The 27,958-nt window shown below is 39.3% G+C and overlaps 2 protein-coding genes across 3 annotated transcripts; both read right to left on the reverse strand.

Annotated features, from left to right (window-relative positions):
• Nucleotides 1–1,238: 1,238 nt before the first annotated feature.
• vegfd (vascular endothelial growth factor D) lies at nt 1,239–8,952 on the reverse strand. The gene is made up of 8 exons (XM_010731878.3): nt 7,884–8,952; nt 4,763–4,964; nt 4,554–4,674; nt 3,192–3,261; nt 2,935–3,062; nt 2,737–2,849; nt 1,764–1,914; nt 1,239–1,508 (listed from the first exon to the last, which is right to left on the reverse strand). The coding sequence occupies exons 1-8, from the start codon at nt 7,995–7,997 to the stop codon at nt 1,499–1,501; spliced, it is 909 nt and encodes a 302-aa protein (XP_010730180.1). The 5' UTR covers nt 7,998–8,952; the 3' UTR covers nt 1,239–1,498.
• Nucleotides 8,953–9,183: 231 nt separating this feature from the next.
• pir (pirin) lies at nt 9,184–27,477 on the reverse strand. Of its 2 annotated transcripts, none has more exons than XM_019278048.2 (10): nt 27,020–27,477; nt 25,906–26,015; nt 25,706–25,798; nt 22,521–22,601; nt 19,566–19,772; nt 18,101–18,185; nt 14,155–14,199; nt 11,458–11,540; nt 9,899–9,965; nt 9,184–9,763 (listed from the first exon to the last, which is right to left on the reverse strand). In XM_019278048.2, the coding sequence occupies exons 2-10, from the start codon at nt 25,996–25,998 to the stop codon at nt 9,645–9,647; spliced, it is 873 nt and encodes a 290-aa protein (XP_019133593.2). In that variant the 5' UTR covers nt 25,999–26,015; nt 27,020–27,477; the 3' UTR covers nt 9,184–9,644. The 2 variants fall into 2 exon arrangements, with proteins under 2 accessions (XP_019133593.2, XP_019133592.2); XM_019278047.2 differs by having other exon boundaries at nt 25,906–26,013; nt 27,024–27,476.
• Nucleotides 27,478–27,958: the final 481 nt, after the last annotated feature.

Genomic DNA, 27,958 nt, shown 5'->3' on the forward strand with positions numbered 1-27,958 from the left:
GCTGGGAGAAAAATAGAGAAAATACCACACTGGAAAATCAATATGTTCACCAAGCAACAGTTAGCACAATTACAAGTGACGCACCTGTTTTAAGAGAAGCTGCTGTGCTGTTCCTGCTGCAGGATTATTATTAGTGACAATGTTTCACGGAGTGTATTCTCTGCCACAATCTGTCTAACAAAAAAACACTCAGATACTGGATTTAGCAGATGTCATGTCAGCAAAGCAGCTGCTTGTCTATAAAAAATATGTGAAAGTAGCACGTTTTATTGTCTTAAAACATTGTAAAATAGTTTTTAATATTATGAATTATAATGATATATACCCCCTCTACGTCAGTATTTAGTAGATGCAACTTTGGCAGCAGTTACAGCCTTGAGTCTGTGTGGATAGATCTATCAGCTCTGAACATGTGGACACTGCAATTTTGCCCGTTCTTTTTGTAAAACTGCTCAAACTCTGTCAGACTGCATGAGGATCAGAAGTGAAGAGCCTTCCAAGTCCAACCACATATTCACAATTGAATTGGAAGCAACTCATAGACATAGACGTTTTTGTCCTGTCTTGCTCTGTCTTTGCTTCAGGTTATTTTCTTGCTGGAATACAAAGTCGCAGGTTTCCTCGCAGACTGCATCAGCTTTTCCTCCCTTCTCTTTGCATTTATCTTACCTCACAAGCGCTCCAGATTCAAGAGTATTTATACAATCATCAATTTGAAATGTCTTGAATGCTCACAGGTGATCTCTGTTTAACTAATCATGTGACTTGTGAAACAAATTGACTACACTAGTGTGTCCTAGTGAATATTTAGTGTGTCCTGGTGAATATTTAGTGTGTCTTAGTGATGATATTGTATCCTTTTTAAAAAATATATATTTAAATACTACAATTGTTTTGTGTTTTACATTAGTAATACTAGTAATAAGTCATTGAATTTTGGATCAGAGAAAAAACAAAAAGCCACATTAAGTCCTTTTTTGATAAAACAGCAATAAAACATGAAAGAGGAGGGTGAATATTTTAGACTGTGTATAAACATTAAATCCAAGCAACTTCTTTTTTAAGTAACAATACTTAACTTTGTGGGTATTTACTTTATTTCCACGACAGACTTCAGCATTTCTGCTCTTTTGTTTGTACTCTAGTTGTACCGTATACTAGTATAAAATGTCCATCAGAAATAAAGCAATAATCCATAAATTCAAAAGCATGTTCAAATTATAAAAATAATCTTTTTAATATAAACTACATAATCAGTGCCATATGAACAAATGTACAAATCATAAACACCATAAACTTTACACGTTGATTTAAACATAAGGTAAGCATGTTAAAAAAATCAGTTAACATGGTCATGTGAGTTAATATAATCTTAATTAGTTAAAGTGATCAGCATAAATAGGACTGTAAATAAATTATTAGCCTTTTTTCTCTGCCTCCAAACATCCTTGGTGAGCAGGTTGTCGTGGTTTATTTCACAAGTGGACTTCTACCTGGGCTATTTGCATCTGTGAATAAAAGAGGGAACATTTAAGGATAAGATATGCACGATTTCAGACACAACAGAGCTCAGAACCGCTTTGCCAACCAGCACTCAGGATAAACATTGTCATTTTATTTGTGGCTTATATAATAATGACAAAGGCATGCCTAGGTATGTGTTGTGTATATTATCACTTTTGATAATACAGTACAGACTAGAGCATAAGAGAGTGTCCATGGTAAACAAACAGATTATTATGTAAAGCCTCTCTCTGGCTTACCTGCAGGAGGCTTTATGAAAACGTTGATGCCTGTCGGCACAGATGGAAGAGTTGAGCTGACAGCGCTGGAGAGTTGGCACAGGTCGAGGAAGGCAGTCACATCGTTCCACATCTATCTCACAGTCAGGCATCCATGAACTGAGTGGAAAGTCTAAGCAGGGGGTAATAATGGAACAAGAAATGACTTTTCATCTTGTCGCTGAATCTAAATGAGTTAACATATGTCAGTTTGGTCATACACTGAAAGTGAACATACAGCATCTTTAATTGACTTTAATATGACTTTTAAGTTAATCCCTAAAGATAATCTGAAATGTAATTCTGTTGATATGATTTACTTTTGGATCACAATAGATGTGGTATCGCTGTGGCTCATTCTACAGGCATTTGGTCAAAACCAAGAGTTAGTGTTATCCTCATGACACCACAAATGTCTGTTCACAATTTCCTGATATTCTAGGACTCATGACCTAGGACCTCTCCTTCCTAGCCTGAAAGACAAACTACAGTGGTCACAAAAAATGTGAAAGGTCATATTTAAAGATAGTGTTTAGTCTGCCTGTTCTGGGCTACTGTAGAAACACGGTGGTCCAACATGGTAGACTAGAAGACGACCTGTGGGTTATTTTCTTTTCTTGATTAATCGATGGAATGTAAGAAACGCCATCACAATTATCCAGAGCTCAAAAAGACACCTTCAGACATCTTGTTTTGTCTGATCACAAGTCCAAAAACTCAAAATTATTCAGTTTGTTGTAATTCATGACAAGGAAGATCTGTAAATAGTCACATCTGAGAAGGTGAAATCATGAAATGTTTGGCATATTTTCATATAATAAAGTTATTAAATTGCAGATTCATTTTTAATAAGCACAGATTTTAAATGATGTTTTATAATTTGTGTGTTTGTTTGTTTGTACACGTTAAAAATACTTTTCTATACGTTTGCACACACACACACACACACACACACCTGGTGTACTGGAAGGGTAAGGTATGCATCTGTCAGTGGAACAATCCCAAATCAAGCCACTGGCACACAGCCTCCTGGAGTCCTCTGCCTCTGGCTGGCCCGTCGGAGAGCAGCTGCCAATGAACCAGATTGATTAGAATCGGGGAAAAAAGCAGCATTGCACCAAATTAAATTAAAAAACTGCAATTTTAGACTCACCCACTACTTCTGTGAGGTTGAGCGTTACGTCGTATTATTGCTGGCTCCATGCACTTGCACTCTGTATGATTAGCTACTTTTATTAACACAGGTTCTGGTACAAACTTGAATGGGATGACACTAAGGACCTGAAATGCACAAAAACACACAAAACAGAAACTGATGTGAGTGTTTGACCGCTGAAAACGAGTGCTGCTGTTACAATACTCAAACAGGTTATCTAGCTATCTAGTTATCATTATTCATCAGACACTCACAGTTTTATTCACATACACAGTAGTTGTGTTTCTGCAGGTAACACCCTCTTGATTACAGCAGCCACTGCACCTGTCAGGGGGGAAACATCAGGGTAAAATGATGTGCATGGCAAATAACATAAATATAGAGCAGTTCCACTGAAAGGCATGTACAGTAAATCTTTGAATCTGAAGGACTTTTTTCATATTGGGTCAAATTAATGTAAATGGAGACAAACACAGAAGATAGTATCAGGATCGTTAAAGGAGGAATTGTAGTAGATGAAAAGATCAATACAACTCTCATGTCTGTAGGATAAACATGTAGCTACAGCAGCTGGTTAGCTTAGCTCAGGACAGATACTGTAAACAGAACTGGCCTGGGTTTGTCCAAAGATAACAAAATCATCATCCTGTGGCGTGAGGTAGTTAAAATGAGCTTGCACAGCTGTTACGATAAGCCCTAGCTACTGTATATTTCATTTGCCTGTCAAGTATATATTACCCAGCAATCATCATTGAATATCTGTATGTGTGTGTAAAGAAAATAGTATGATTTTAATATATTGCTGCCTGGATTCCAGGCTGTATATAAAAATGGCACTATTTGTAATTTAACATGAGTTCTTCTTTAAACACAGGCATATATCTGAGTCACTCATTACTACCACAATGCTTGCACAGTCGATATTTACATCCTTGAGCCCCTCTAAGGTTCTGTAATTAACACGCTGTACATGTTAATTGGGTGACTACGAAATTGGCTTTTGTGACTCACCTCACAGTTAAAAGAAGGCTACAGAAAGTCAGCCAAGAAATAATCAGGTACATGTGTAATTCCCCATAAAGCTTGTCACACAACTTGTCATTCAGAAGACCTAATAGGTGGATTTGTTAGCTTTGGCCAGCTGTTTCCACCTTTTTACAGTCTTTATGTTAAGCTAAGCTAACCAGCTGCTTCTTGTGGTAATGACATATTTACCATATGGACATGAAAGTAATAAGAATCTTCCCAAGGGACTTTCAGGAAGAAATCTTATAAGCATAATTGCCAAAATGTCAAATGATCAATTATGAAATTATGTGGCATTTCTGGTAACCATTCAGCAACCAAAGTGTCACTAAAAGTGTTTAATCTGCTTTTTTGTTTTTTGGGACCTCCAAATGTTTTTCTTCTGCAAGCTGGTAGAGGTCAAATATGTATATTGTTTCAAGTTTTGTTCCCTGGTCAGGATATATTCAACATGACTGAATACATATTGATGAAACAAACATGACTGCTGAGAAGTTTGATCAATTTGAGCATCAGGTAGGATGCAAAGACGGTGCCATAGCATTGAATTGCTGAACAATGTTAAAGTTCTGGTTTCGTGTTCAACAAACCTGTGGACGGCTACACAAGGTGGCTTGAAGAACATTGAGGGGTCGGTGCCAAGCTCTTTGGCCACATCGACACACGTTTCTCTTGGCATGCACTGAGTCCGCTGCCACTCTTCATCTATGGCTAAAAGGGAGACAAACAATGTTGGTAAGCACATCAACATACATAGAGAGACTTGCATGTAACATGGCCTGTATGTTGTTTATCCAACCATTAAGTATCTCCAGACTGTAAGACTCTGCAGCGTAACGTGTAGAGCGGTGTGAGCCGACTGAAGGTGGAGAAGAGAGGGTCTCTGGCTGCTGCAGTCTCAGACGACACTTCCACAGCTTCCAGTCTGGAAAGTCTGCGAGCATCAGCAGTTCATCTAAGCTGGAGGCGGAACGCACTTTTTTTTCCCACTCCCTTTTAACCTGCAGGGACCACAGGCAATCATCATTTAATGTTTCACATTAACATAAAAACTAAATAAAACTCTTCAATGATGATCTCAGTATCACATGATGTCACTGCATCTGTCTTTTTGGCATAGAAATTTTTCTGATGACTTTATTGACAACTCTTGTACAATTGCAGTCTCTTTGATCATAGCATTAGTGAAGATTACTAAGTGCGTATTATGCACAGCTCTAGGGAGTGATTGTCTGTCAGTTGGTCCACCACTTTGCTCCAGATATTTTAAAATCTATTTGATGTGTGACTTGAAATGTGATGCAGACTTGTGGTCACCAGATGACAAATCTTACAGATGTTAGTGATCCTCTGAGTCTTCCTCTTGTAGCGACATTAGGTTGATATTTATACTCCAAAGTAAAATATGGAAAATGGATTTCATAATAAATTGTTACGCATTTTAAAGATCCACAAAGGATAAAGTATACCGACTTTGGCGAGACTGGGTTGACACGCGGTTCAGTAATATCTATCTCTACAATTATTGGATGATTATGATAAAACAGACAGTCACAGATTAATCCTATAGATTTTGGTAATTTCCTCAACGACGACTGGATGAATTGCCACAGTGTTACAGTCAAGACTACCTTAACAAAGACCAAGTCATGACTCGCAGACAGAGACTAAAGCCAAATCTTTGACCGAGTCAAGACCAAGACCAGATCGTAGTTACTTGGTAGCATATATAATAACATATTGACAAAAGTCTTTGGTGATGGGGTGAAGAGACTTCTGTAGAGTTTTGCTAACAGTAGCCAGCTACACTTAGCTTACCTTCCTTTAAAATGCTTCCTTTTTTAAGTACTGATAAAAGTCTGACATGATCCCAAGCCTTGGATGCTGTTTTATGGATGAACTCTTTGTGCTTTAGGTACATTTAATGACAGAAGATTTGGTTGACAGCCCTGTGACAGCCGCTAACAGTAACAAAAATTAAGTTAATTATTAGTTGCATTTGAAGCAGGGTGTTATGCATTCAACTGTAATGATGTTACCACATAAATCAAGACAATGCACAAGAAATGTTGTGACATCACTGCAGCTGTGACAGGTTTTGAAATAAAATAGTCCTTGTTGTCTGAGACCAAGACAAGACAGAGACATTTGTCTTGAGATAAAAATCTTCAGTCTAAAAGGGAAGAATTTGAATGATTTTGGTCATCTCTTAACTTTTCTTCCAGCACCACTGTCAGATCAGACTTTAAAGTTGACTGACTGAATACTCCATAGACCCTAATTAGTTTACTCAGCAGTAAATTGACTTATTAACTTATTTTTGAAGACACTATATCATGGATACATTTGGGGGGATGAATGTAGTGCATTTTAGCAATGTCACCATGAGCCTTCTGATGTTTGCATTCAGCTCAAAATTCTGCTGTACCTAAGTACAGCCTCACAGAACTTTTAAAGTCTAGTTTGAAAAAAGAAAGAAATTATATGAATTTGCAGCAACATTATATGCTATTTTCTTCTAACATGTGCCTTACTCTGAGCGCTTGGCCTGGTGTCACGCCCACTAGTCAGATTGTGATTATCAAAAGCTGCAACAGCAGATTTGTGTGTCGGCTCCAGTCTGATTTTATAAGTCTCTGTCTCTGAAAACTGCTCATTCTCATACTAAAGAGTATGCATAGAAATATAACATGCAGCCAGGACATCTGAAAACCAAACCACCAGCATTCACTTAAAAGCACACGTGATGTATGCACAAATGCACTTAAACTGTATACTGTTCAAAGTACAGAGAGAAGAAGGAGAAAATCGTAAACCTGCCTGTCATTCTACCTCAGAAGGGCAAGTTTCCCATGATGACATTAACCAGAACAAAATAAAAAGCAGAAAATATGAGATCTGTATGGTTTGGACAAGAATTTGATGAAATGCAGATTAAATCTCTTGTACTAAATCTAAAATGATGTCTGTTTTCTGTTTCAACTTGTTGACTTTGAAGAGCCTAGGGAGTGATCTGTTTGAGCAGAAGAGTGAAGAGATGTTTAAAAAAAAAAAAAAATGTAGTACTTCCAAAGCTTGAGCATTTTTGTGGCGCGAAAGCCAAAGCATTACACTGGATGGTCGGTCTACAACTGGGGTGGAGGCACATCAGACAGGACAGTCATGGAATATTGTACTTGTCTGCCCGATGTTTGCTTTATTTCCTTTCAACAACTGCAACGATCTAAGCTCTCTGATGTCTTCAGTGTGTTGCAGAACAGAGGGTGGGGCAGGTTGGCTGGTTGACTGCTTCCACTTAAAATCAGAGAAACAACAACAGAAAATAGGGAGGTTTCCCCTGCACAATTTCTACCAGGGGATAGACCCACTAATGAGAAACAGAGGGGGAGAGCGCCTGAGAAAGGGATGTAACGATCAAGGGGGGGTTTGTTAAATAAAGAGAAAGTGTGAAAAGACAATAAAATAATCTAGATGAATGACAGCTAGATCAGGTAAATCAGTAAACAGTGAAGAATAAGAGTGGATTGCTTCAATAATCTCTCTGACGCAGTCCCCATGTTTTCTCTCTTTGCCACATGCAAGCACACACATTACTGTCAATTTTGCTTTTCAGCGTGAGGACATGTGAGTGTACTACACTGGCAGCAACAGCAAGAGTGAGGTTGATGAGATAATGAGTGAAAAGAGGTATGACGCTACGCCACACTCCAAAAACAAGTGGAATCAAGCCCTGAATGCATCAAGAATATAAGAGCAACGCCACCTTTTCATTTGTGGACAATGTTAGATAATTAAGAGTTATTTTTAGTACCATTAGGAACATCATCTGTGTTATACATCACCTACAAAAAGCAATCACAGGAGGCTTCTTGCTGTGTTGCTGTGATACATATTACATACACTTAAAGCTTCACACTTACCCTGCTTCCTCCCTCTCTGTGCATGCTGTGGCCCACATTTATCCAGCTCAGCTCCACCAACAGAGTCACCAAGCACGAGATTCTGCACAGAGTCCGTCTCGTCTTCATCATCATCCCTTGGCCCAGGTCACTTTCTCTGAGTAGCACTTAGCAGTATGGACTTGCCTCCTTTTTTACTGCTGGCAGAAAGCACTTAGAGCTGGCTGCTTCTCTGACTCCGTTTCCCCAGACCAGCTGAGTCTCTCAGACCACACACACTCAGTCCGCTCGGTGCAGGTATGTGCAACACAGACTCTTGATCTTCCAGCTGCACTAGAGAGTGTGTGTGTGTGTGTCTTAAGCCAGGCGTAACCTGTCACAGCAAACCAGACACTGACGAACCAAATGGAGGCTAAAGAGGCTTTAAAACATGCACCTCTTACTGCAGAGGCTTTGATGCGCACCCTGGAGGAGTCCAGTTAAATAACGAGGCTACTAGAAGTTAGAAGTTGAAAATTACTTCAGAAAAAACAAAAGTTAAGATTCCCTTAAAGACTTCTTATGAGGACACTGTCTTTTGTCCAAATGGACTGCAGCCCTGTGAGATATTTCAGGGCCTTTAATCTAGATGATCTGAACAAATTCCCCTGTGTTCTCTCTTTACTTTTTTTTATGTTTCCACCTCCTGACGTCTGTTAACTGCAAATTTCAGTGGTTACAATATCTGTATGTTAAACTTCCCCCTGGGTCAGTCCTCAGTTCTCCAGATCCTGCTGTGGTTGGTCCGTGTAAAAAGGCCCTGAGGTGGAGGAGTAGCCACGCAATTCCTTCGCCTCAGATGTGGGCTGATTCTGAAAAAGCTATGAGAAGCTGACTGTCTTGGTGTCTGCTCTTACGTTTCTCCCACTGCTGCCTGGTCCTGCTGCCTCAAAGCACGCCTTTTTATTTGCTTGTGTGTTCGCGTCTTCCTTTTTAATGTCTGTTTGTCAAGTGATCAAGCCCCCTGCCTGTTAAATCCCCTATCAGTGTCTTTTCCTCTGGAGCTGCCAAACCCCACACAGCCAAAGAGCAGTAACATGTGTTTTAAATGTGATCCAGACCTCCGTAACGTGTGAGGGGAAATAAGATGCCAGCACCACCCCTATCCCATCGACACCCCCACACACTCACCAATCCAGGCCTGCTTGACTCAGGATGTAATCTGCCAGGAACACACATAATGTAGGAAATATGAGAACAATATTCATAATGTGTATGCAAATGAGGAACAGCAGCTTGAGCTTTTTCTGCTTTCACGAAACATGCAAAAACATTTTGTTTTACAATATAATATTTTATTGTGGGCTGTAAAGACTTTTGGTTAATCGAGGTCATGTGATATCAAGCAGCTGGAAAAAAACTGCTTTTGTTTTATAGTAGCTGGATGACTTGGGTTCATGTTTCTGTGGTAAAACATCAAAACATAAGTAAAATCATCATACATTATGTTAAATTATCTTTACAACAACATCAATGCATAAAAGCAACCTGCTTCCAGAATTTCATAACAGCTCTGCTACATTGTTATTTCAAAACAGCAGAAGGAAAATGTAATAAGGCTTCAGTTTAACAAGGGGAGTGGAGAGCAGTGAGACGCACATTTTCCATGAATATCTATATTTTACAAGGGAGAGGGTAAACTACTGACTGTTAACAATCAAGCATGTTGTCCACTCCCACATTCTTAACATAGCAAAAGGTATGTAAGGCGAACATTTTCACCAAGAGTGCAATATATAATCTTCAGACAGAATCTCTGATCTTGGACCTCCAGTTTACGGCCCTTTCAAAACCATTTTTGCCATTCTGGTAGTCCCTGATGGCCTCTCTGATCTCTTCCTCTGTGGTCATCACAAATGGACCTGAAGGGCAGATACAACAGAGTGATGTATTAAATTCCAGGTATTGTTGGTAAGGGTCTATCTGTGATGTCTGAAAAAAACAGAGCGTTTCTTTTGTTCAGTGACTTGTTAGAGGGAATAACACAAACGACGTACCGTGTTGTACCATGGGTTCTTTGATTGGTTCTCCAGCAATCAGCACAAAATGGGAAACTTCAGAGCCCTGAGGAGGAAATACGAGGCAGTGCGATCAGCCTTTCATTTGTATTTTTCTTCAAATCAGTGGTTCCCAATCTAGTGATCGGATACCCAACAATAGATCCCCAGGATAAAACTGTGTGGTCACAAGATGATGGAAGAAACAAAGTCAAAACAAAACTGTTTTTTTCTGACTATTGTCTGAGTTTGGATTTTTTTTTCTCATGAAACACTTGATATTTACAACAAGTAGGGTTTCTCCATGTTGCTCTTTAAATAAAACTGTAGAAAGCCCAGCGTGTGTGTCCCAAGTATAAACCTAAAAACAAAGCACCATCTATATGAGGAAAAAGTCAAGTCCATTTAAATGTTTGATTCTGGAGGCTAGCAGGAAACCAAAACTAATCTGAAAAATATTGAGGGATTACACAATGGATACCTAAGCCTAACAAGATTAAGTCAAAGGCAAAAACATCATCACTGAAATAAGGTAGAGGTCACTTAGATCGGCCAAATGGAGGCAGAATGCAAACCAAAAAAAGTTGTGCTAAGTTGGACTCTTCCAGGTGGGAAGGGTCAAGCTAGCTAAGAGGTGGGAGGCTTTACATGATACAACGGAAAGGAACTTATGATGAAGGAAAGATGATGAAGTAAGAAGGGAAGTCAACAAGTGTTTCTATAGTTAGGTTACACAAGGTCACGTGTGGGCCTCGAGGTCCTTGGCAGACGTAGTTGTTTGGCTTTGGTTGAGAACAGCAGGTGCCAGCCTATCTCAACACTGCGGTGGCCAGGGTTGAACTGACCTAACGTTGTCTTCCTAGACATAATAGATAGCTTGCCGTTGACGTGTCTTTAACATAAACAGACAACAGTGTCTCCAGCCTAGAATGTGCTGACGGTAACACTAACATGGGTAAAGACATAGTATTTGTGGTGTTATCTGTAGGCGTTTAAAGTCTGACCACCAGCATGAGCATGAGTTGGGCAGAATGTGAGACCGACTCAGGCACTTCTGATGAACTTTGAGAGTGTCTCTAATTCTTCTTGATCAAGCGTCAATAAATATTTCAACATCAGAGGCTCCTGAATGCTTTCTTCCCTTCTGACCTGGTGCCATTGACTTTCAGCAGTTTCTCCACAACAACAAGAAAACACATCAGTAAAACCCTAAATATAAGAAAGGACATATTTTCACCTTTCTAAAAAGGGGCGTTATCAGCGCCGGTCCTGGCCACATTTGCGCCCTGGGCGAACCCCCCCCCCCGGATGCGCCGTGCGCCCAGGGATGCGTGCGCCCCCATCGGTCTGTCCGACGCCCCCCTCTGCCTTGTCAACACCCCGCTCCCACTCCGCTAACTTAATGAGCGGTATCGAAAATTACCGAGGTTTTTTGCTTTTTCGGGCGTTCGTGCGCCCCCCACGGAGAATGCGCCCTGGGCGGCCGCCCACATTGCCCATAGCTAGGACCGGCCCTGGGCGTTATGGGAAAAGGTTTGGGTTGGTTCCAGAGAACTCACCTTGTTTTGAAATTTGACACAGTCTCCATCTCCAAACACCACAGTGTGATGGGGCTCTACCTTCTGCTGCTCCTCATCTGGGCCTTGAAAACAAGAAAAGTTCACAGTTTTTGTCTTCTTCATTTTAAATTAATTATGTTTTTAATTGACTTTGATCCTAACACAACCCCATCTTGGAACCCATGGACTATCATCGGACAACGGTTTAGCCTCTAGACATATCAAGACTTCCTCTCTATCAACAGATATCTGCACATGAATGCAGATAAAAAAAGATTTTAGAAAGATCGTCATCAGACAATGGCCGATGGGTTCTGGAATTGCACTTCGACCAAATGTAGCATCTTTCTTGTTCTGTACACAGACCTTTTCAACCAAAGACAACTCAAAGATGACTGGTCAATACTATTCAGACTCATCCTAATATTTACATTTATGTACCACGTTCTTACTGACAGGACTGCAATACCATTCAATGTTACAATACCATGTTTTTTATTAATACTCTGACTTCTTTTTATCTTCCCTTCATTGTGACATTAATTCCCATTAAAACGTATAAACCCACCACTCCCATTATTTTCAGAAACATGCTAGAAACCGCTCTATATACTGCCTCAGGATTACTCATAACTGTATTGACAATGAAATGAAAAAGAAATATTGAGCTGAGAGAGCTCTTCACATTTTATTCTGGCAAAATAGGGTGGTTTTGTCATGTTAGGGAACAAACCACACAATAAACATGCTATTTAAGATGACTGATTAAAGTTTGTGGTCTTGGAGCTCTTTTTGATGTATTTCGGAAAACAAATGGGAAATTAAACATTCTGAGAGTAGGAGCTCCTCATTGGGGAAAACCAAATAAAAAATTGGGAAGAAAATTAGATGAAGCCTGTTCAGACATTGGTATTACTACCTATTGTTTTCGCCTAAAACAAGCTTACTTGCTGCTTATGTCAGTAATAATAATACACAAATAATTTCCATATAGAACGGGTCTATGTAGCATAACAACCACTCAATAGTAATACAGGCACCTGTGAGTTTCAGACATTTTGGCCTAGTTTAGCACTTTGCACGCTGCAACACTTACAATACTGACACTAAATGCTGAGAAAGCCAGACACTTCCACTTGTGGTCAACGCATTCATCAAAGCCAGCTGGTCCTGATTTGGCCACAGACTACACGTAAAGTCAGAGACTTAAGATTCAAATAACTTCTTTAATCTTAGCAGCCATTTTAATCCTCTCGTGTCATCAAAACATCTGCCAGCAATTGTAACCAGTCTGAGAGATCCTGCAGTGTAACGATGTAGACTAATCAAATCATAATGAAATTTTATGAAAGAATAATAAAAAAAGGGGAATTCTGACTGAAAACAACACGTTTTAACGAACCAAGAAACCCTCTGAAAATCAATGCTCTGTCCGAAAGGGTTTGTTCTCATGCAAGGGGAATTCCCTGATCACACAATGTCGACCAATAAGCAAGAAATACAGTATTTCATGATATGTCAAATAGTGATACAATAGCGCGTATAGCATGTGAGTAAGGTGATTATATGAAGATAGTGAAGATGAACTACAAAACACACATCTGAGATACTTACTAGATACTCCCAGTGCGCTCTTAGCATGTAGTTTAATGCAGGGAATATAAATGTGGAAAACCAGGTGAAAAATATGACATCATTATCACCTGTCACCCTCCTGTCCACTCATGTATAAACATATTAACAAGTTATGGCAAAGAGATATGATTAATCAGCAATGGTAACTTCATGATGATCTGCAGGACGCTGGATGTCACAGTTAGAAACAGTTTTTACTCTGTGTGTGAACGCACTTCATCACGTCAACACATATGTTCATATTCACACGCTCTCTCTGCTGCAGGCGGCATCACACTGTTTAAATACATTAATGTTTTCTGGTTGTGAACGACTGACACTGTTTAAATACATTAATGTTTTCTGGTTGTGAACGACTGACCGGTGCGCCGATTTTTTGCTGCTGCCACAAGGAATTGTGGGGCGGCATTACCTCCTTTCCTTTCCTAAAGGATGGTCTGGTGTATCCTATGCTAAAAGAGATAATAAAGGAAGCACTGAAGCTCCTTTACTTAACAGTTAGAGAATTCGAACAGCTCTTATCATGGTGACTATGTTAATACTTTAATACTAGGTTCCTAAGCAAATTTGACTATTTGACCACATCCTAAAAATGGATCCTCTGTAGCCCGAATGATGCCTGGGGGTTCAAACAAGCCTTCTGTAACGCCTAAATATAATACATCTGCTGTGGAGTTGGATATTTTAACATGGGGGCTTATGGAGACTGACTCGTTCTGTAGCCAGCCTCAACTGGTCTTTCGAGGAACTGCAGTTTTTGGCGCTTCACTTCACAGAGGTTGCAGCATGGTCAGAATGAATCCATCAGGCTTTAAAGTGGAACAGGCATTTGGCTGAATGTAGACGGGAAGTTACAATTGGACTAAGATCACACACACATATTTGTAACAGATACGGCAGCAGGAAGAGCAAGGAAGAAAGTGAGTGAAATGAGTGCCTTATCTAAGAATGTTAATTTATTAGTGATTTCTTCCAACAAAATAAAACATAACATAACAAAACATAAATTACATAAAAACAGAGTGGGCCTTTCACCAAGAACATTAGTCAGACAAAACTCACCAACATCAATGGACCCAGATAGAGTGTAGATGAATGCAGTCCATCCTGTCACAAACAGAATTTTTTTATGTACACGTACAATGAAGATGTTGATGAAACAGTTTTAAAATTGATACGGAAAACAGTTACTGAGCAACATTACCATTCATGGCGAATCTTAGTCCAATACTCACTCTCTTATCTTTTTAGTCTCTACCAACTCATGAGGGAAATATCTTGCTCTTTAGCCACCGAATGCTCCACTAAGTTGCTAACTGTGTCGGCCATTTAAAGAATATTTGTAGAGCATTTTTCTGAAAACAGCTAGCTGTTATGGCTGAGAGAGTAAAAGAGCCACGTCGAGATTCACTGAGAAAAATGCAGTGCAATGATATTATGGGAAATGATGTAGGATCCAGTGTTTCTTGTAGCTTGATACTTGATCATATACTCTTCATTCCCTGTGGAACATAATGCAACTATATTTATCTTTCTGTGACAGGACAGTATTTCACAGGATGGGGTTGATAGCTATAAGCCCAACACCTGATCTGGAGAGCCAGATGCTGCTTTTTGTCTGGCCCCAAACCTCCCAACCACGGCATGATAACAGCACAAGGAGAGCTTGGCCCATACTAAGATTTCTACTGCTTCACTTTTGACTGATTTTCTTCTAATCTGTCCTTGTGAGTCCCCCAACTACAGTATATGGAAGTGACATACTAAATCAGTCGGTTTAAGTTAGAATAAGTAAGAATAAAGTTTAAAGGAATACTTAAAAGTTTGTTTGATTCGTACAAAGTATAAAAATAACTATTTGTGTTTTTTTCAGATGACTTTTTGTTTGCCTTTATAACTTGGCCTAGCTAAGTGAAGATTTACACATCACTGAATTAAAACAGGTTGCAGCAAACAGACTAAAGTTTGGTTGTGGCTAAATATTTTCACATGCTATCTGACAGGTGTAAACATTTACATGCACGGTTGCCTGGTCACTGCTAGTAACCTCTAAAAAATCTTGTTTTTTTGTGTATGGATTAAACAAACAAGATAACATGTTAATTAGTGAGAGTTAGAAGTTGTGGGTGGATTTTGTTATCTTTTTGAGCCAGGCTAGCTGTAACCCTCCACCTCCAGGCTTTGAGCTAGACTAATGAGCTGCTTGTTGTAATATCATATTTACCTTACAGACATGATGGAAGCTTTGTCAATGTTTTTGTCTAACAAAATATGCTCTAATCAGCATATTTCCTAAATTTAGGTTTGGTCATTTGGTCAGCACTCATTGCAGAAGAAGTATTATATGGTTAAGGGCAGATGAATAAAATGAATGAAAGTAGCAGTGAATTTAAATGTTCCTTGTGTTGTAAAGCTCTCTTTCTCACCATGACGCTCTCTCGCTCTCTGTTAATGTAAAATGCTGAGCTGTCGTGTCCTCCAACAGCTTTTACAAGCTTTACGAGCCCTGAGGTGTTTCTGTTAGAACTATAAATGCCTGCTGATAACATTTTATCCACATTTCTCTTACTCCTCCACAGTTAGAAACTTAGAGTGTAGTCTTTAATCTAAAACCTATCCAATCCAATCCACTTTATTTATATAGCACGATTTTTAGCAAACACAAGGTTTCCAAAGTGCTGCACAACATGATAAAACACAATAAATAAATAACACAATACAAAGACAATAAAAACATGAAGTAGACAATAGAAAGATAAAAAACAATAAAATTAAATAAAATACTGCCCGCACAAGATAAAAATATGCATGTATACACATAAAATCAACACTCCCGTCACAAATGCATGTCTTTTAAATTTACAGGGACCACTCCAGAGGACAGACTGCTATCAATAACTGTGAGACAAGATGCCCCAATGCCCCACCTCTCCTTTTAAAAGTCGGGGTGGGACAGTATCATCTGGAGAGCCAGAGAACTTCAAATGACCCACAATCTCCTGCACAAAGGGCAGGGTCACAGGGTCAAACGTGTCCAACACAGCAGAGCAGGGGACAAACACTGAAGGATCAGAAACAAGAGGTGCAATAAGTGCTCTGGTGGAAGTGACTTTATCAATGAAGTAGTGCAGAAAGTTCTCACACACACCAGTAGAGGCATCAATTCCAGTCCGTGGTGCATTCAGAGCAGAGTTGATCACTTTAAACAACACACAAGGCTTATGACAGTTTAGCAGAACAATATCAGAAAAATGTTTTTTTTTTTTGCCTCTTTCACAGTGGATTGGTAAGGACGCCAGCATCCCTCAGTATTTGGAAAGACACTTTGTCCTTTTTTTCACTCCGCTCAGCTCTTCAACACTCCTGTCTGGCAGTGCGGGTTGTTTCATTCAGCCAAGACTCTGATTTAGCTTTCTGCTGCCTGGTCTTCAATGGAGCCGCAATGTCTATTGCAGTTTGCCAGGTGTCGAGAAACCATGAGTTGAGAGCCTCTGTATCCTCACAGACCTCCAGGTTAAGAACAGGCAAACCATAAGATAAAACAAGATCAAGTGTGTAGGCCCAACTACAGACTGCATGAGATTAAAAGAGTCAATGATGTTTAAAAAGTCTCGTGCCAAAGGGTTTTCAGGGCAACACACATGAATTTTACAATCTCCAACGATAAGGACCCGGGTAATATTTTGGCATAATATCAGCCAAGAACATAGAAAAATCTGTTAAAAAGTCTCTGTTATATTTGGGAGGCCGATAGACCACAGCACACAGCACAGTGTGAGGGTGTCCCAGCTCAGACAGACTGAGTTCAAAGCTGGTGAAGGAGGATAAAAACAGTCGGATAGTTGAAGTCGAAGGATAAATGATTTATTCGCAAGTGATCTGGTGTTTACCAGGCCAAACCTGACAGGAGCTGGTGGGTCAGGGTGAACAACTGACAGAGAGGCCCGACGCAGAGGCCAACCAGGCAGCGACAAGGTCCAGTGAACGTCGAGAGATATAAAGGCAAAGCCCTGCCCCATATCCACCTGGAACAGGATGTACCAACATTGCCCTCAGCCTTTGCGGCAGAGGTATTTCAGGATGTCCAATAAAAAAGGGGGCAGAGTTTTTTGTCCAAAATGATCAAAGTTGTGTATACTGACCTGGATCCTTCTGAACGGAGCCTGTAAAATGCAAATGTCTGAGAAACTCTAAATCTTAGGAATCTTAGGTGGGCACTGTGTTGATAGTTACAGGATATTGATAAATATTAAATGTCAACACACTTTAGATATTAGTTATTGAAGTAGCAGTTCCAGCAATATCTACCTTAAAGGTGCACTATGGAGTTTTTGACTACTAGTATCATCATGGAGCAATATTTTTCTCAGCAGGTCTCACAAATTTTATTTGTTTACAAGAAAACTTGACAGCGCAGCTTTAAGTTTGCTAACTGTAACTTTAACTGCCTCTGCCGCCTCCCGGCTAACAGCTGGGAGCTCAAACAAGCTGCCTGTAATGGCACCCACCTGTCAATCAAAGCAGCCATGCTGTTGATTCTGTATAACTTTAAGCCTTAAAATGATTTAAACAGGTGAGTTGAATAAAAATTCAGCCTCAGTATAGTTGTAATGAACAGGGAAATTAGCCATAGAGACATGTTTTAATGTACTGTTTAGTCTATTAATGAAGTTTATTAATAGGCAGGGGTGAATTTTATTAATTATGAATTTAACGTTTTATTTTCAAGTTGAAGAGAGTACGTTTTATGCCCCTTGTCACAAAAAATCAAAACAAACAAACAAACAAACAAAATGGTTTCCATCAAAAATAAATTAAAATAAACAAGAAGAGCAGGTTAAACTGTTTTTCATTTTCAAGGTATGTTTCCAGTATTTTATATGGTTTGTGGTAAAGTAGGTTGTTGCAGGGACACCTCAGAATACCTTACAGAATACTCTAGAACTTTTATTATCATCCAACCATTTACAGACACACTTTATTGTATTTATAAATGTTATCCTCTTACCTGAAGGAACTGGCTGTATGTGCACGGCCCCTGCCTGCACTCTGAAGTCTAGGTACAAGGTTGGCGTCCTTGTGTATACCTTAGACTTTTGAAAAAGTAAAAAGTCAGTCAGAAAACATACGTATTTTCTCTACATAGAGCCACAAACTTTAAACCTTTTTTTATATTTTGTATAGAACAGAAAACTTAAGAACCACCAGCTCTTTTTTCCCTGCAAATGGGTTGTGAACAATAAACCGTAGTTGCATTGCTCTGTTGCTACCCACATCATATGTTCTGGCTCCATAACCTAAATAAATAATCACATAGTTTTTCACATACAAAGTCAGAATCTGTCATTTGTAGTTTCATTGTTTATGGATAGAGCTCAACAGCTGATGCAAATGACCATAAAAACCTCAGCACTGAGGATTTGCAAACAGGAAACACAGGGGTGAGAAAGTGAGCAAAGTGAAGGAAATGAAAGTGCCTGGGTAATTTTGGAGTTCTTTGTTCCTTTTTTGTGCAAAATGATTATCGTCATCTGTTAAAAAACAATAAATACATATCATTATTAATGTTATCTGAAACGTATAGAAATTCAAATCAGTTTGGCTGCAGCATGCAGCTGCTTTCAGAGAAAAATCTCAGCACCAAACCAGAAGACAGATACATTTAGTGACAAGCTGGTGAGCACAGAGGAGCATTGGAGCCAGATATTCCATTATGAGTTGGAGGAGACATAAAATGTCATATGATATGTGAAGGTTTACCCACACAAACAAAACAAAAAAAAACATTGTTATTGCAGGTTTAAGTAATAACACAGTCCTTGTGAAAGGATCCAGGTTTTATTACCACTGGGTGTCACTTTTAATCTTACTCACAGGGGCTTTAAAAAATGGAGGAAAGTGAGTTTCAAAATTGAATTATCAATATTAATTACCTTGACTATTTATGGATTTCATCACTGAAGTTTCTCCTCTTACTTCTGTTCAGTTTTTATTATCAGATGCACATTGTGATGTGTTGTTAAAATAACAACATTTACAAACTGTTAACGGTGCTTAAGATTGTCTTTATACTGTCGGGACACACACACACACACACACAAACGCCCACACTCCAACACAAGTCGTCCCTCGCAGGCCTGGACAATCCAATCTGCTCCTCATTTACTGTTTCCTCTATTCAAACTCTTACACTCACACCAGTCAAATAGTGTGGCTAACAGGCATCCTCTCTTTCACACACACACACACATGCATGCTCATTTATGTCATTGTTTGTCAGTTTTTCCTGTCTGCCTCGAGCATCCAGCAAATGAGCAATCTCCATGAGATCAACAGCTACTAGGAAAGTAAACATCTTTTTCGATTTCAAAGTGCTCTCCTGGCTGTGGTTTGATTTAATGATGTCGCAGTGACATCACAAGCCTGTAGGTGAAGACACACACACACACAGATACACATGTGTGGACACACACCTTTGCTCCTAAAGCCTCTCCGGATATCACAGCGACTGTCACTCCTCCCTGGCTCGGTTTGGGGATATCTGAGCCTTTAAGCTCCTGGTATGCTGGTTCCACCATCTTGTCTCGTCTGGACAGGTTCACCCACAGCTGTAACCCCACCACCGGCTCCTCTGACACGGGCATCTCAGCATGGACCACCCCCTTTCCTGCAGTCATCCACTGGCGGACATAGATACATATTTGAAATATACCAAACACAAATGTCACACATACAATCTGCTGAGGGTGATATCACATATATACATTGCCCATGCATGTGGTGTGGCACTACAAATGCCACTGCAGATCGGTTGGCTGGTCCACCACTTTAGTTCAGACAGAAATAGCTCAACAAATGTTTGTACAGACATAAATATTAACTTTGGTGACTTTTCACCTAGTGCCCTGACACAAAATTTGATTCAGAAGTTCACAATTTTGTGTAACGTTTTCTAATTATCTGCTGACTTTTCATCTAGCTATTGGGCGGAACAGACATCAGCAGTGTTTCCATTGAAACGTACCGCACATTTTGATCGATTTTTGAGTGGATTGAGCAAAAGAAAATGTGAAAATGTTTCCATCTACTACTGCTAATATGGTGGTCGAAAAGATACGCGAACATCAGCCGAACATCAGACAATGAAAAAAATGCAGAAAACAGGATGGAAATATGATATATGTTTGTGTTATGAATTCAAGTCAGAAAGCTTAAACCAGATCTGTGTGTGGAGTGAAAATGGAAGAACTATAGATCCATGGAATCCACATTAATTAATTATGATTACATAAAACTTTTCTATTGCTAATGCTGAAATACTGTAAAACTTAACCCAGCATCAGTCATACTTGTGTTTGGAACTAATTAGCACAAGGTTCAACTAAAGTCGTGAACATTTGATATCGCCATGATGACAGATTGCAGCTTATAGGTGTTTACGTGAAGTGTAGAGCAACACAAGAGTAATTTTCAGTAAAATAAAGAAACATTCCTCTGTCAGGCTCTTAAATATAATAAATAAGGTAATGATTTACTGGTTCAAAGTTTATTTAACAGCTTTTGCTTCTTCTTTAGTCCAGCTGTAATTTTCCACTCTCAAGCTTTGCTTTAATGCAGCTGGGCACTGATAATTCCTCTGTGACCATTGATTGCGTTGTTTGGTTTCTTTTACTGCTGCATTCTGGATATTTGCTGTCTGCTGGATAATACAACATTTGGAATACAACAGAGGATGACCACAAACCAAGAGAGCAGAGATCTGTGCCGTGTTTATAATGTTTTAAAAATGTAAAATATCTTAGATAATATAATGCAGTCTAACATGGAAATAATCTGCTCATACTAAAATGGTTTCTTTCAACTGAATTTCCAGGCACAGAATAATCCTTGTTTTCTTTTTTATACAGATGTGGAATTAATTCAAACAAAATTATGAAACATTTTCCCTGTTGATGACTTGATGTCCTCCTCCACCTTCTTTAATGAAACCGTGCTTTAATCTGAGACAGTGTTTGAGCTTCTCTAAAGGACCAACGTGACGTCCGAGGCTGTAGAAGGTGCACATGGCGGTTGAGAGCAAATTCAGCTGAACTGACTGAACCTCTTCTACAGATTGAAGCTGAGTCAGCAGCCTGTGTGTGTGTGTGTGTGTGTGTGTGTGTGTGTGTGTCTGTGTGTGTGTGTGTGTGAATGCAACTTTATTACTTTGAAAACACAGGAAACAAGCCACAGGGCATGATATCCAATTAGTGTGAGTGCACAACATTATAATGCATATGTGATGAGTTTGTGGGGATTTGTACGCCAATAGGCTTAAGTCTTGTTCTGCTCTTTAATTTACGTTAATAACAAGCGGACTAAATGCTTCTGATTCATGTTAATGACTAAAACTAAAGACACTGTTAGATACGGATACATGTAGACAACAATGATCACACTGTTAGATAGCATCTAATATGTGAAAGAAGGGGAAACCATTAATTAGTGGCAGATTACAGGAATAGTCAAACGTTTTTGAAAAAATATTTTCCTTTCTTGATCACTGGTAGATGAGAAGGTCGATATCTCTCATGTCTGTGTGTCTCAAGCTCCAGATAGCAGCCAGTCAGCTTAGGTTCGCAACACAAGGACTGAAAGCAGGGAAACAGCTAGCCTGGCTCTGTCCAGAGGTAATAAAACCTCCAAATATCAGTAATTAACATGCCATATTTTATTTGTTTAATCTGCATAAAAAGTGTATAAATGACACGTTTTATTTGGTTTCATGAGGGTCTTGGCTGAGCAGCACTAACGCCATATTCAGACTAAATCAAGTCCCCCTTACTCGACTACTGCTCGCTCTCTCTCTCTATCTCTCAAACCATTGGACACAAATCAAAGGAACCTTCTTGGTATCTCTATTTTGCAGTGTAAATTACGAGCAAGGTAGCTAACACAACAGGTAGAGTATCATAGTGTAGTCTATGAATGCCGGACGGGATCGTGCTCAGTTTTAGTGACATTTCAGGTTGACTGTGGAGGGTTTCACTCGTCTGATAAGCGTAACATTGAGTTGCATTCTTCCAAAAGTTGAATGGCTCGGGGTGTTGTTTGGCTCAGTTGGTAGAGCAACCGCCCCGTGTACGAAGGAAAGCTCAGTCCTTGCTGCAGCAGCTCAGGGTTCGAATCCGACCTGTGGTCACTCCCCATGTCTCTCTCCTCACATTCCTGTCACCCTTATAAGCTGTCTCTATCGAAAATAAAGCTTGAAAAAAAATTATCTTATAGTGGTTTCCCCTGTTTCCAGTCTTTGTGCTAAGTTAAGATAACTGTCTAGCTTCATATTCACACAACACAAACATTGGAATGAATCTTGGCATGGAAGCAAACAAGCATCAAACTCTTCCTTCAATAAAGAAAATCATAAAAATGAACCACATAAGCCGTACTTGCAGATCTCCTGGTTTCAGTCGTCCTGTATGGCCACAAAAGTCCTCATGCGCTGTGATCCCCTCTAAAACATACGTAACCTGTTTGAGGAGAGACACACATATGTAACATAAACAGCTATTGCAAAATTGTGCAAGGACTTAATAATTAGTTGCATTTCAAAAACAAATGTAAAGACGTGGATGAAGCACGTTCTTTGCAGTAAGTGCACCAGAATGTTCCAGGTTTCTTTAACTCAGGCCATGAACTTAGAAACAAGTGCTGCTTCGACACTAAAAGCACGTGTGTGCTCGTTTCACCCACCCAGTGGTCAGACTGGACAGGAAGAGAACCGTTGATTGTGGGGTCATGAGTTTAAAGGTGAACATCTGTCTAAGGGAGGAAAACTTGGGCCCCTGCAGTGAGCTGCCTGTGATGTGTCTCTACAGCTGTGCGCTTTCAAAAAGCATGTGAGTGTGAGCAAACACACCTGCTGAAAGGCATGCTGGGAGTGTAGCCTAGTCCTGTCCACCCACACCGGGATATATAAGTTGTATCTGCCAAATCAAATACACTTGGAAGAAAGTCTGGCAAATTAAGAACATTATCTGGGTTTGCTGAGTTTGATTTTGAAGCTACAGTACAAGTCCAACCTGCCCCATTACCTCCATTCATCGGTGTGGTAGTAGTATTACTGCTAACAGAGTTAAGCCATAATTTAAAAAAAACAGATGACAGGCTTGAGAGAGTGTGAGTTTAATAAACAGTATTATGCCAGAAAAAAAAAGTTGTTTTCAAAGAGTGGTTCACAGAAAGACTAAAAGAGTGGGACCAGACTATATGTTCCATTCCTAAGGCCTGAAATGAAAAGTTATTTAATTAGACACTCTCCCACTTCCTTCAGACATCCAGCATAAACCAGTAAAGTCTAGGGAAAGGCTGTCAATTTCTGAAGATGAAGTGTAGTTGTTCACTTACTGAATTAAAGACAGGTCCAAACCATATTTAATTGTAGTTTTCCATTGCAAAATAAATTAGATTAATTATATAATCAGATAGATGTGGTCACATCATGGAAAAGGAAGAAGCTGAAAAGAACACTGTCACATTGCCTCATAAAGGTGTCATCACTAATGTGTTGTATATTAACACATTGAGCAAACATGGAGCAGTATTACAGTATGTCCTTGTTTACACCTGGTATTGACCCTGTGGGGTCCTATCAATTGCATACGTCCTGGGTAATCTGATTACAAGTGGACAGCTCTTAGTACAGGTGTGATTGCAGATTGCATTGAGGATGGCTTAGGCCCACATTCAGAGCTGGTCTGGGATTACATGTGACCACATTCTTTCAGCAGTGCGGTATTTCGCCTACTCACTGACATCCTGTAAGGACACATAAAACATGTCGTCTGATTTTCATTTTGTTCACTCTTTGGGCTCCTGCCAAGATAAGCTGCAGATGTTTGTGGACATACTGTCCGTTTCAACTGATTTCACCACTGAACTAGTAACCGCAATGTCCCCAGACATTTCCTTTTCAAAATAATCAAGAGTTGTCAAGTGAGGAGAAACTGCTACAATAAATTCTTGATCATGTTTTTTAGCTGCAGTGATGAGCTTTGGTTCTTGAACTGGTTCTATTCAATAAATAATCATCTTATTGGGAATAAACCAAACTCCTATGTGAACTGATCATAACTGAATAAAGTCGGCCTATGCTGCCTTATATTTAAGATCATGACTGAATATTTGAATGAATATGAATGTTTCTATGTAGGTTTGTCCTTGTGAGCAACTTTCTTCTACACAAATCTTTCACATTACACACTGTCATTGTTATTTGTCATTTAAAATGTCGATTAGTGTCGCTTTAAAGTAAGGATCATTCAATTACAACCAGATTTGAAACATTATGAACACTGAAATTGTGTGAATATTCTATTTGTAAGTAAAAAAAACTAAACAGTGAGTCTATAAAACAGACTGATGTAAAGTCTTAAAAATGTTAATTTGTCTGACAAACAGACACCTTTCAAAAATAATCTCACATTAAGGAGCTGTAACCACCAGAAACCTTTTTTTACACAAGAAAAACTTTCAGTTATCAATCAAGTCATCAATTACTTCTCTGTCAATTAAATAACTGATTACCAATTTTCTTTCTCATCAGTTAGCACTGAAATTAAGATGGAAGATGGGAAGCTGTGGCTTCTGAACTGTACAGAGGTGGTTTGAAATGTGAGAGTAAACGCTGAGTCATCATGAGTGCTTGGTTTATGTGGAGAGAGTCTGTAAAATACTGTGTTTTTTTTTTTAATGTACATGTGCTTCATTTTTATTATGTGAATGTAGAAGAGGCTGCCGTGGTCATGTGATCACATTTTTGGTCTTAAATGTTCATTTTTTCATCTCTTTATTTTTAATAAACTGGTCAAAATGTAAGTACATGAGTCACAATGGTCAAGAAAGATTAGCATTAGTAGAGGCGTAATGCTTTCATTTCCAATGTTCAGAAGAACCACAAAACCAAAGGTGGTTCAACAAAAACACAGTCGGGTAATTCCTCTGTTTCAAAATATGGAATTTTTTTCTTTTCTGTGAGTTTTCATCATTAAAACCTTTCACCTTAAGTTTTCCGGGGCTGAAGTTGCACAAACTTAACAGCACCAGCAGATATTATATCTCTAATATATATTAGACTTTCTGTATAATGAACTCTATAAACCAAAATCATCATTTGTGTGAGGCCAAGTGGCACTTTGGCTTTCTGCACACTGTCCTTGTGTCGCCATCTAGTGATCAAAGTAGGAGTTTCACCGCTCATGAATGCCTGTTGGTCCTGTTGTTGCTGTTTTATTAGTTCAATACGGTTATTGTTTCAACATATTAGAGGGAAGAATTTTGTATTTTTTGGTTTATAGGTGCAGTCTATTTACAATTTATGTCTTTTCATTAGTATCAGTACAGACACAGTCTCAGACATCATCCTGATGAAGGCAAGATAGCACAAATAGTTTGGTGAGGTGAATAAAGCATGGTGTCCTGGAGAAGAGAGGAATGTTTGATATAACAACCTGTGACCTGATTTAACAACCACTTTACACATAGAGACTCAAATGTTTATATTTCTCGAGCTTCTGAATATTTGCCGGCACATTAAATAGTTTGGCAATTTCTAAAAGTATAGCCAAATACTGACCGTCTCAAAGCCTCTGTGAGGATGGTCTGGAAAACCTGCTGGTTTGCTCATTCTGAACTCGTCCAACATCAGGAAAGGATCCAGGTTTCTCAGCTGGAAATAAAACAACACTCAATTTTAATGACAGCTGATATGTTAAATTTTTAATTATATGGTTGACAGATGAACTTTGTTGTACATTTACATGTTAAGAAACTTACTTCCTTTCTACCGATGCTCCTGCGAGCATAAGCACCGATTCCCTCTGACTGCTCCACACTCAAAACTGTCTTTTCCACTCTCCGTACATTCATTATGCCGGGAATAATCTCTACAAAAACATTAAAAAAACATATCACATTATTTGATGTTCATACACAGAGGATAAAATGACAATAAAAAGCATTTATGGACACAATGAAACTGTTTTTTTGAGGCCAGGAAAGAAAGAAAAGCAGAACAAAGTTTGATGTGTTGAAATAAAAACATGTAGGAAATGTCATATTTATTTGATATTGCTGATCTGGACAAGTTTCACAAATTACACAGCAGAACTACTGTAATCTACTGCAGGTCATAAATAGTCGTGTTAATATATTTATTCAGATATTTCCCCATGCAGTTAGGCAAAACACTGTAATTCACCTGTGCCCTGTTGTATTTTCTCTTTATTATTTCTTAGGGTACCTCAGTGGTCTTAAGTCTAAATCTCATTCTGTATTCACACTATAATAAAGTTGTAATATTCAAACTGTGACTGTCATTGGTGTCTAAAAACCAGACTGAGGAGGAGAAACCTGTTAGCTGAATATTCCAAAATAAAATGCAGCAATGTAATCAGTCAAAATAACCTGTGAGGTCACGCAATCACAGGGTTTCCCCTTATTTAAGACACTTTTCATGGCCGGATTGCCACTACCCGTGAAAACAATCAGCTGATCGGTTTGCTGAGCTAGTCAGCTGGTCATCAGCTGATCCCAGAGCTGCTGCTGCTGCTGCTGCAGGTCACAACATTTGCTGTAATCATTCAGAAAAACTTTCCTGAAAATGTCAAACTGACATCAGCCCAGCTCTGTCGTGCAAAGATCATTCATCATTTTACCGGAAACACATGAGAGCACCTTATCGAGCTGATCTCAGGTCTGCGGATCTGCTTGTACCGGGTCACAGCTTTTAACACATTATTAATAACTGCATCTTTTATTAACTGTATTATCATCTACAATACCGCCCAATGAAACAGGAACAGTCACCTGTTACATCCGATAGGAACATCACTGTCATTAATGTTTAAACATTACTGTCAACGTTAATTACACTGTGAAATACACTCACCTACCTGAAATACAACAAGTCCTGACACTGTTATGATTTTTTATTTTTTTTAACTGGTTTTATGGTGATACTTGAAACACCGCCAGTTTATTGGTGGGGCTGCAGTCCTCTTCACCTCCTCAGGCTCAGGTAAGATTACAATACGGAAGTCAAGCAGAGGGGCGTGGCTTAGGATTTCCACAGTGTGCAAGTAGCTGGAAATAATCCGAGCATGCACCAGAGTCAGAGATGTGTATGTGACCACCACTTGCACAGGACTAAAGCTAAAGCTCTCAACTCAAATCAGTTTAAAGCCACACTGTGTAACTTTTAAGTAAAAGATTTAAAATCATGTTGATGCCACACTGACCTGTAATCAGGTGAATGGTGTCCCTTTTTTTGAACAAGTTTTCCAGCCCAGTTTCATGCAACAACCAGAGATGGACAAGCAGGCTATGTAACCAGGCTCACCAGACTGTAAAGACATCATGTCAGAGGTGAAAATAGCAAAAGGTGATGCTGACAGAGGAAACTAAGAAGAGAAAGGGAGAGAGCAAGAAGCTGCTGTAAAAGAGTATATCTGAAGTCTAATGCCATAAAGTATTTGCTTGCCCTGTTGTAAATGCTGAAATCAGCAATACACAATCACAGATTTTTCACAGACTATCTTTATAATTAATCCTTAAAAATGAATGATTGGACTTATTGGAAAATGATTCATTGGTGCGGTGGTTGGCACTGTCACCTCATAGCAAGAAGGTTCCTGTTACGAATCCTCCAGTATGTGTGTAGTTTGCATGTTTTCCCCATATCTGCGTGGGTTCTCTCCAGGTACTTCGGCACCCTCCCACAGACCAATGACTGTGGACTGTTAACAGGTAACTGGTGTGAATGTGAGTGTGAAGTTTTGCCTCTTTGTCTTTATGTGCGCTGTGATGAACTGCCAATTTATCCAGGGTG

Source organism: Larimichthys crocea, chromosome VIII, assembly GCF_000972845.2.
Source record: "Larimichthys crocea isolate SSNF chromosome VIII, L_crocea_2.0, whole genome shotgun sequence".
Classification (NCBI taxonomy): Eukaryota; Metazoa; Chordata; class Actinopteri; family Sciaenidae; genus Larimichthys; species Larimichthys crocea.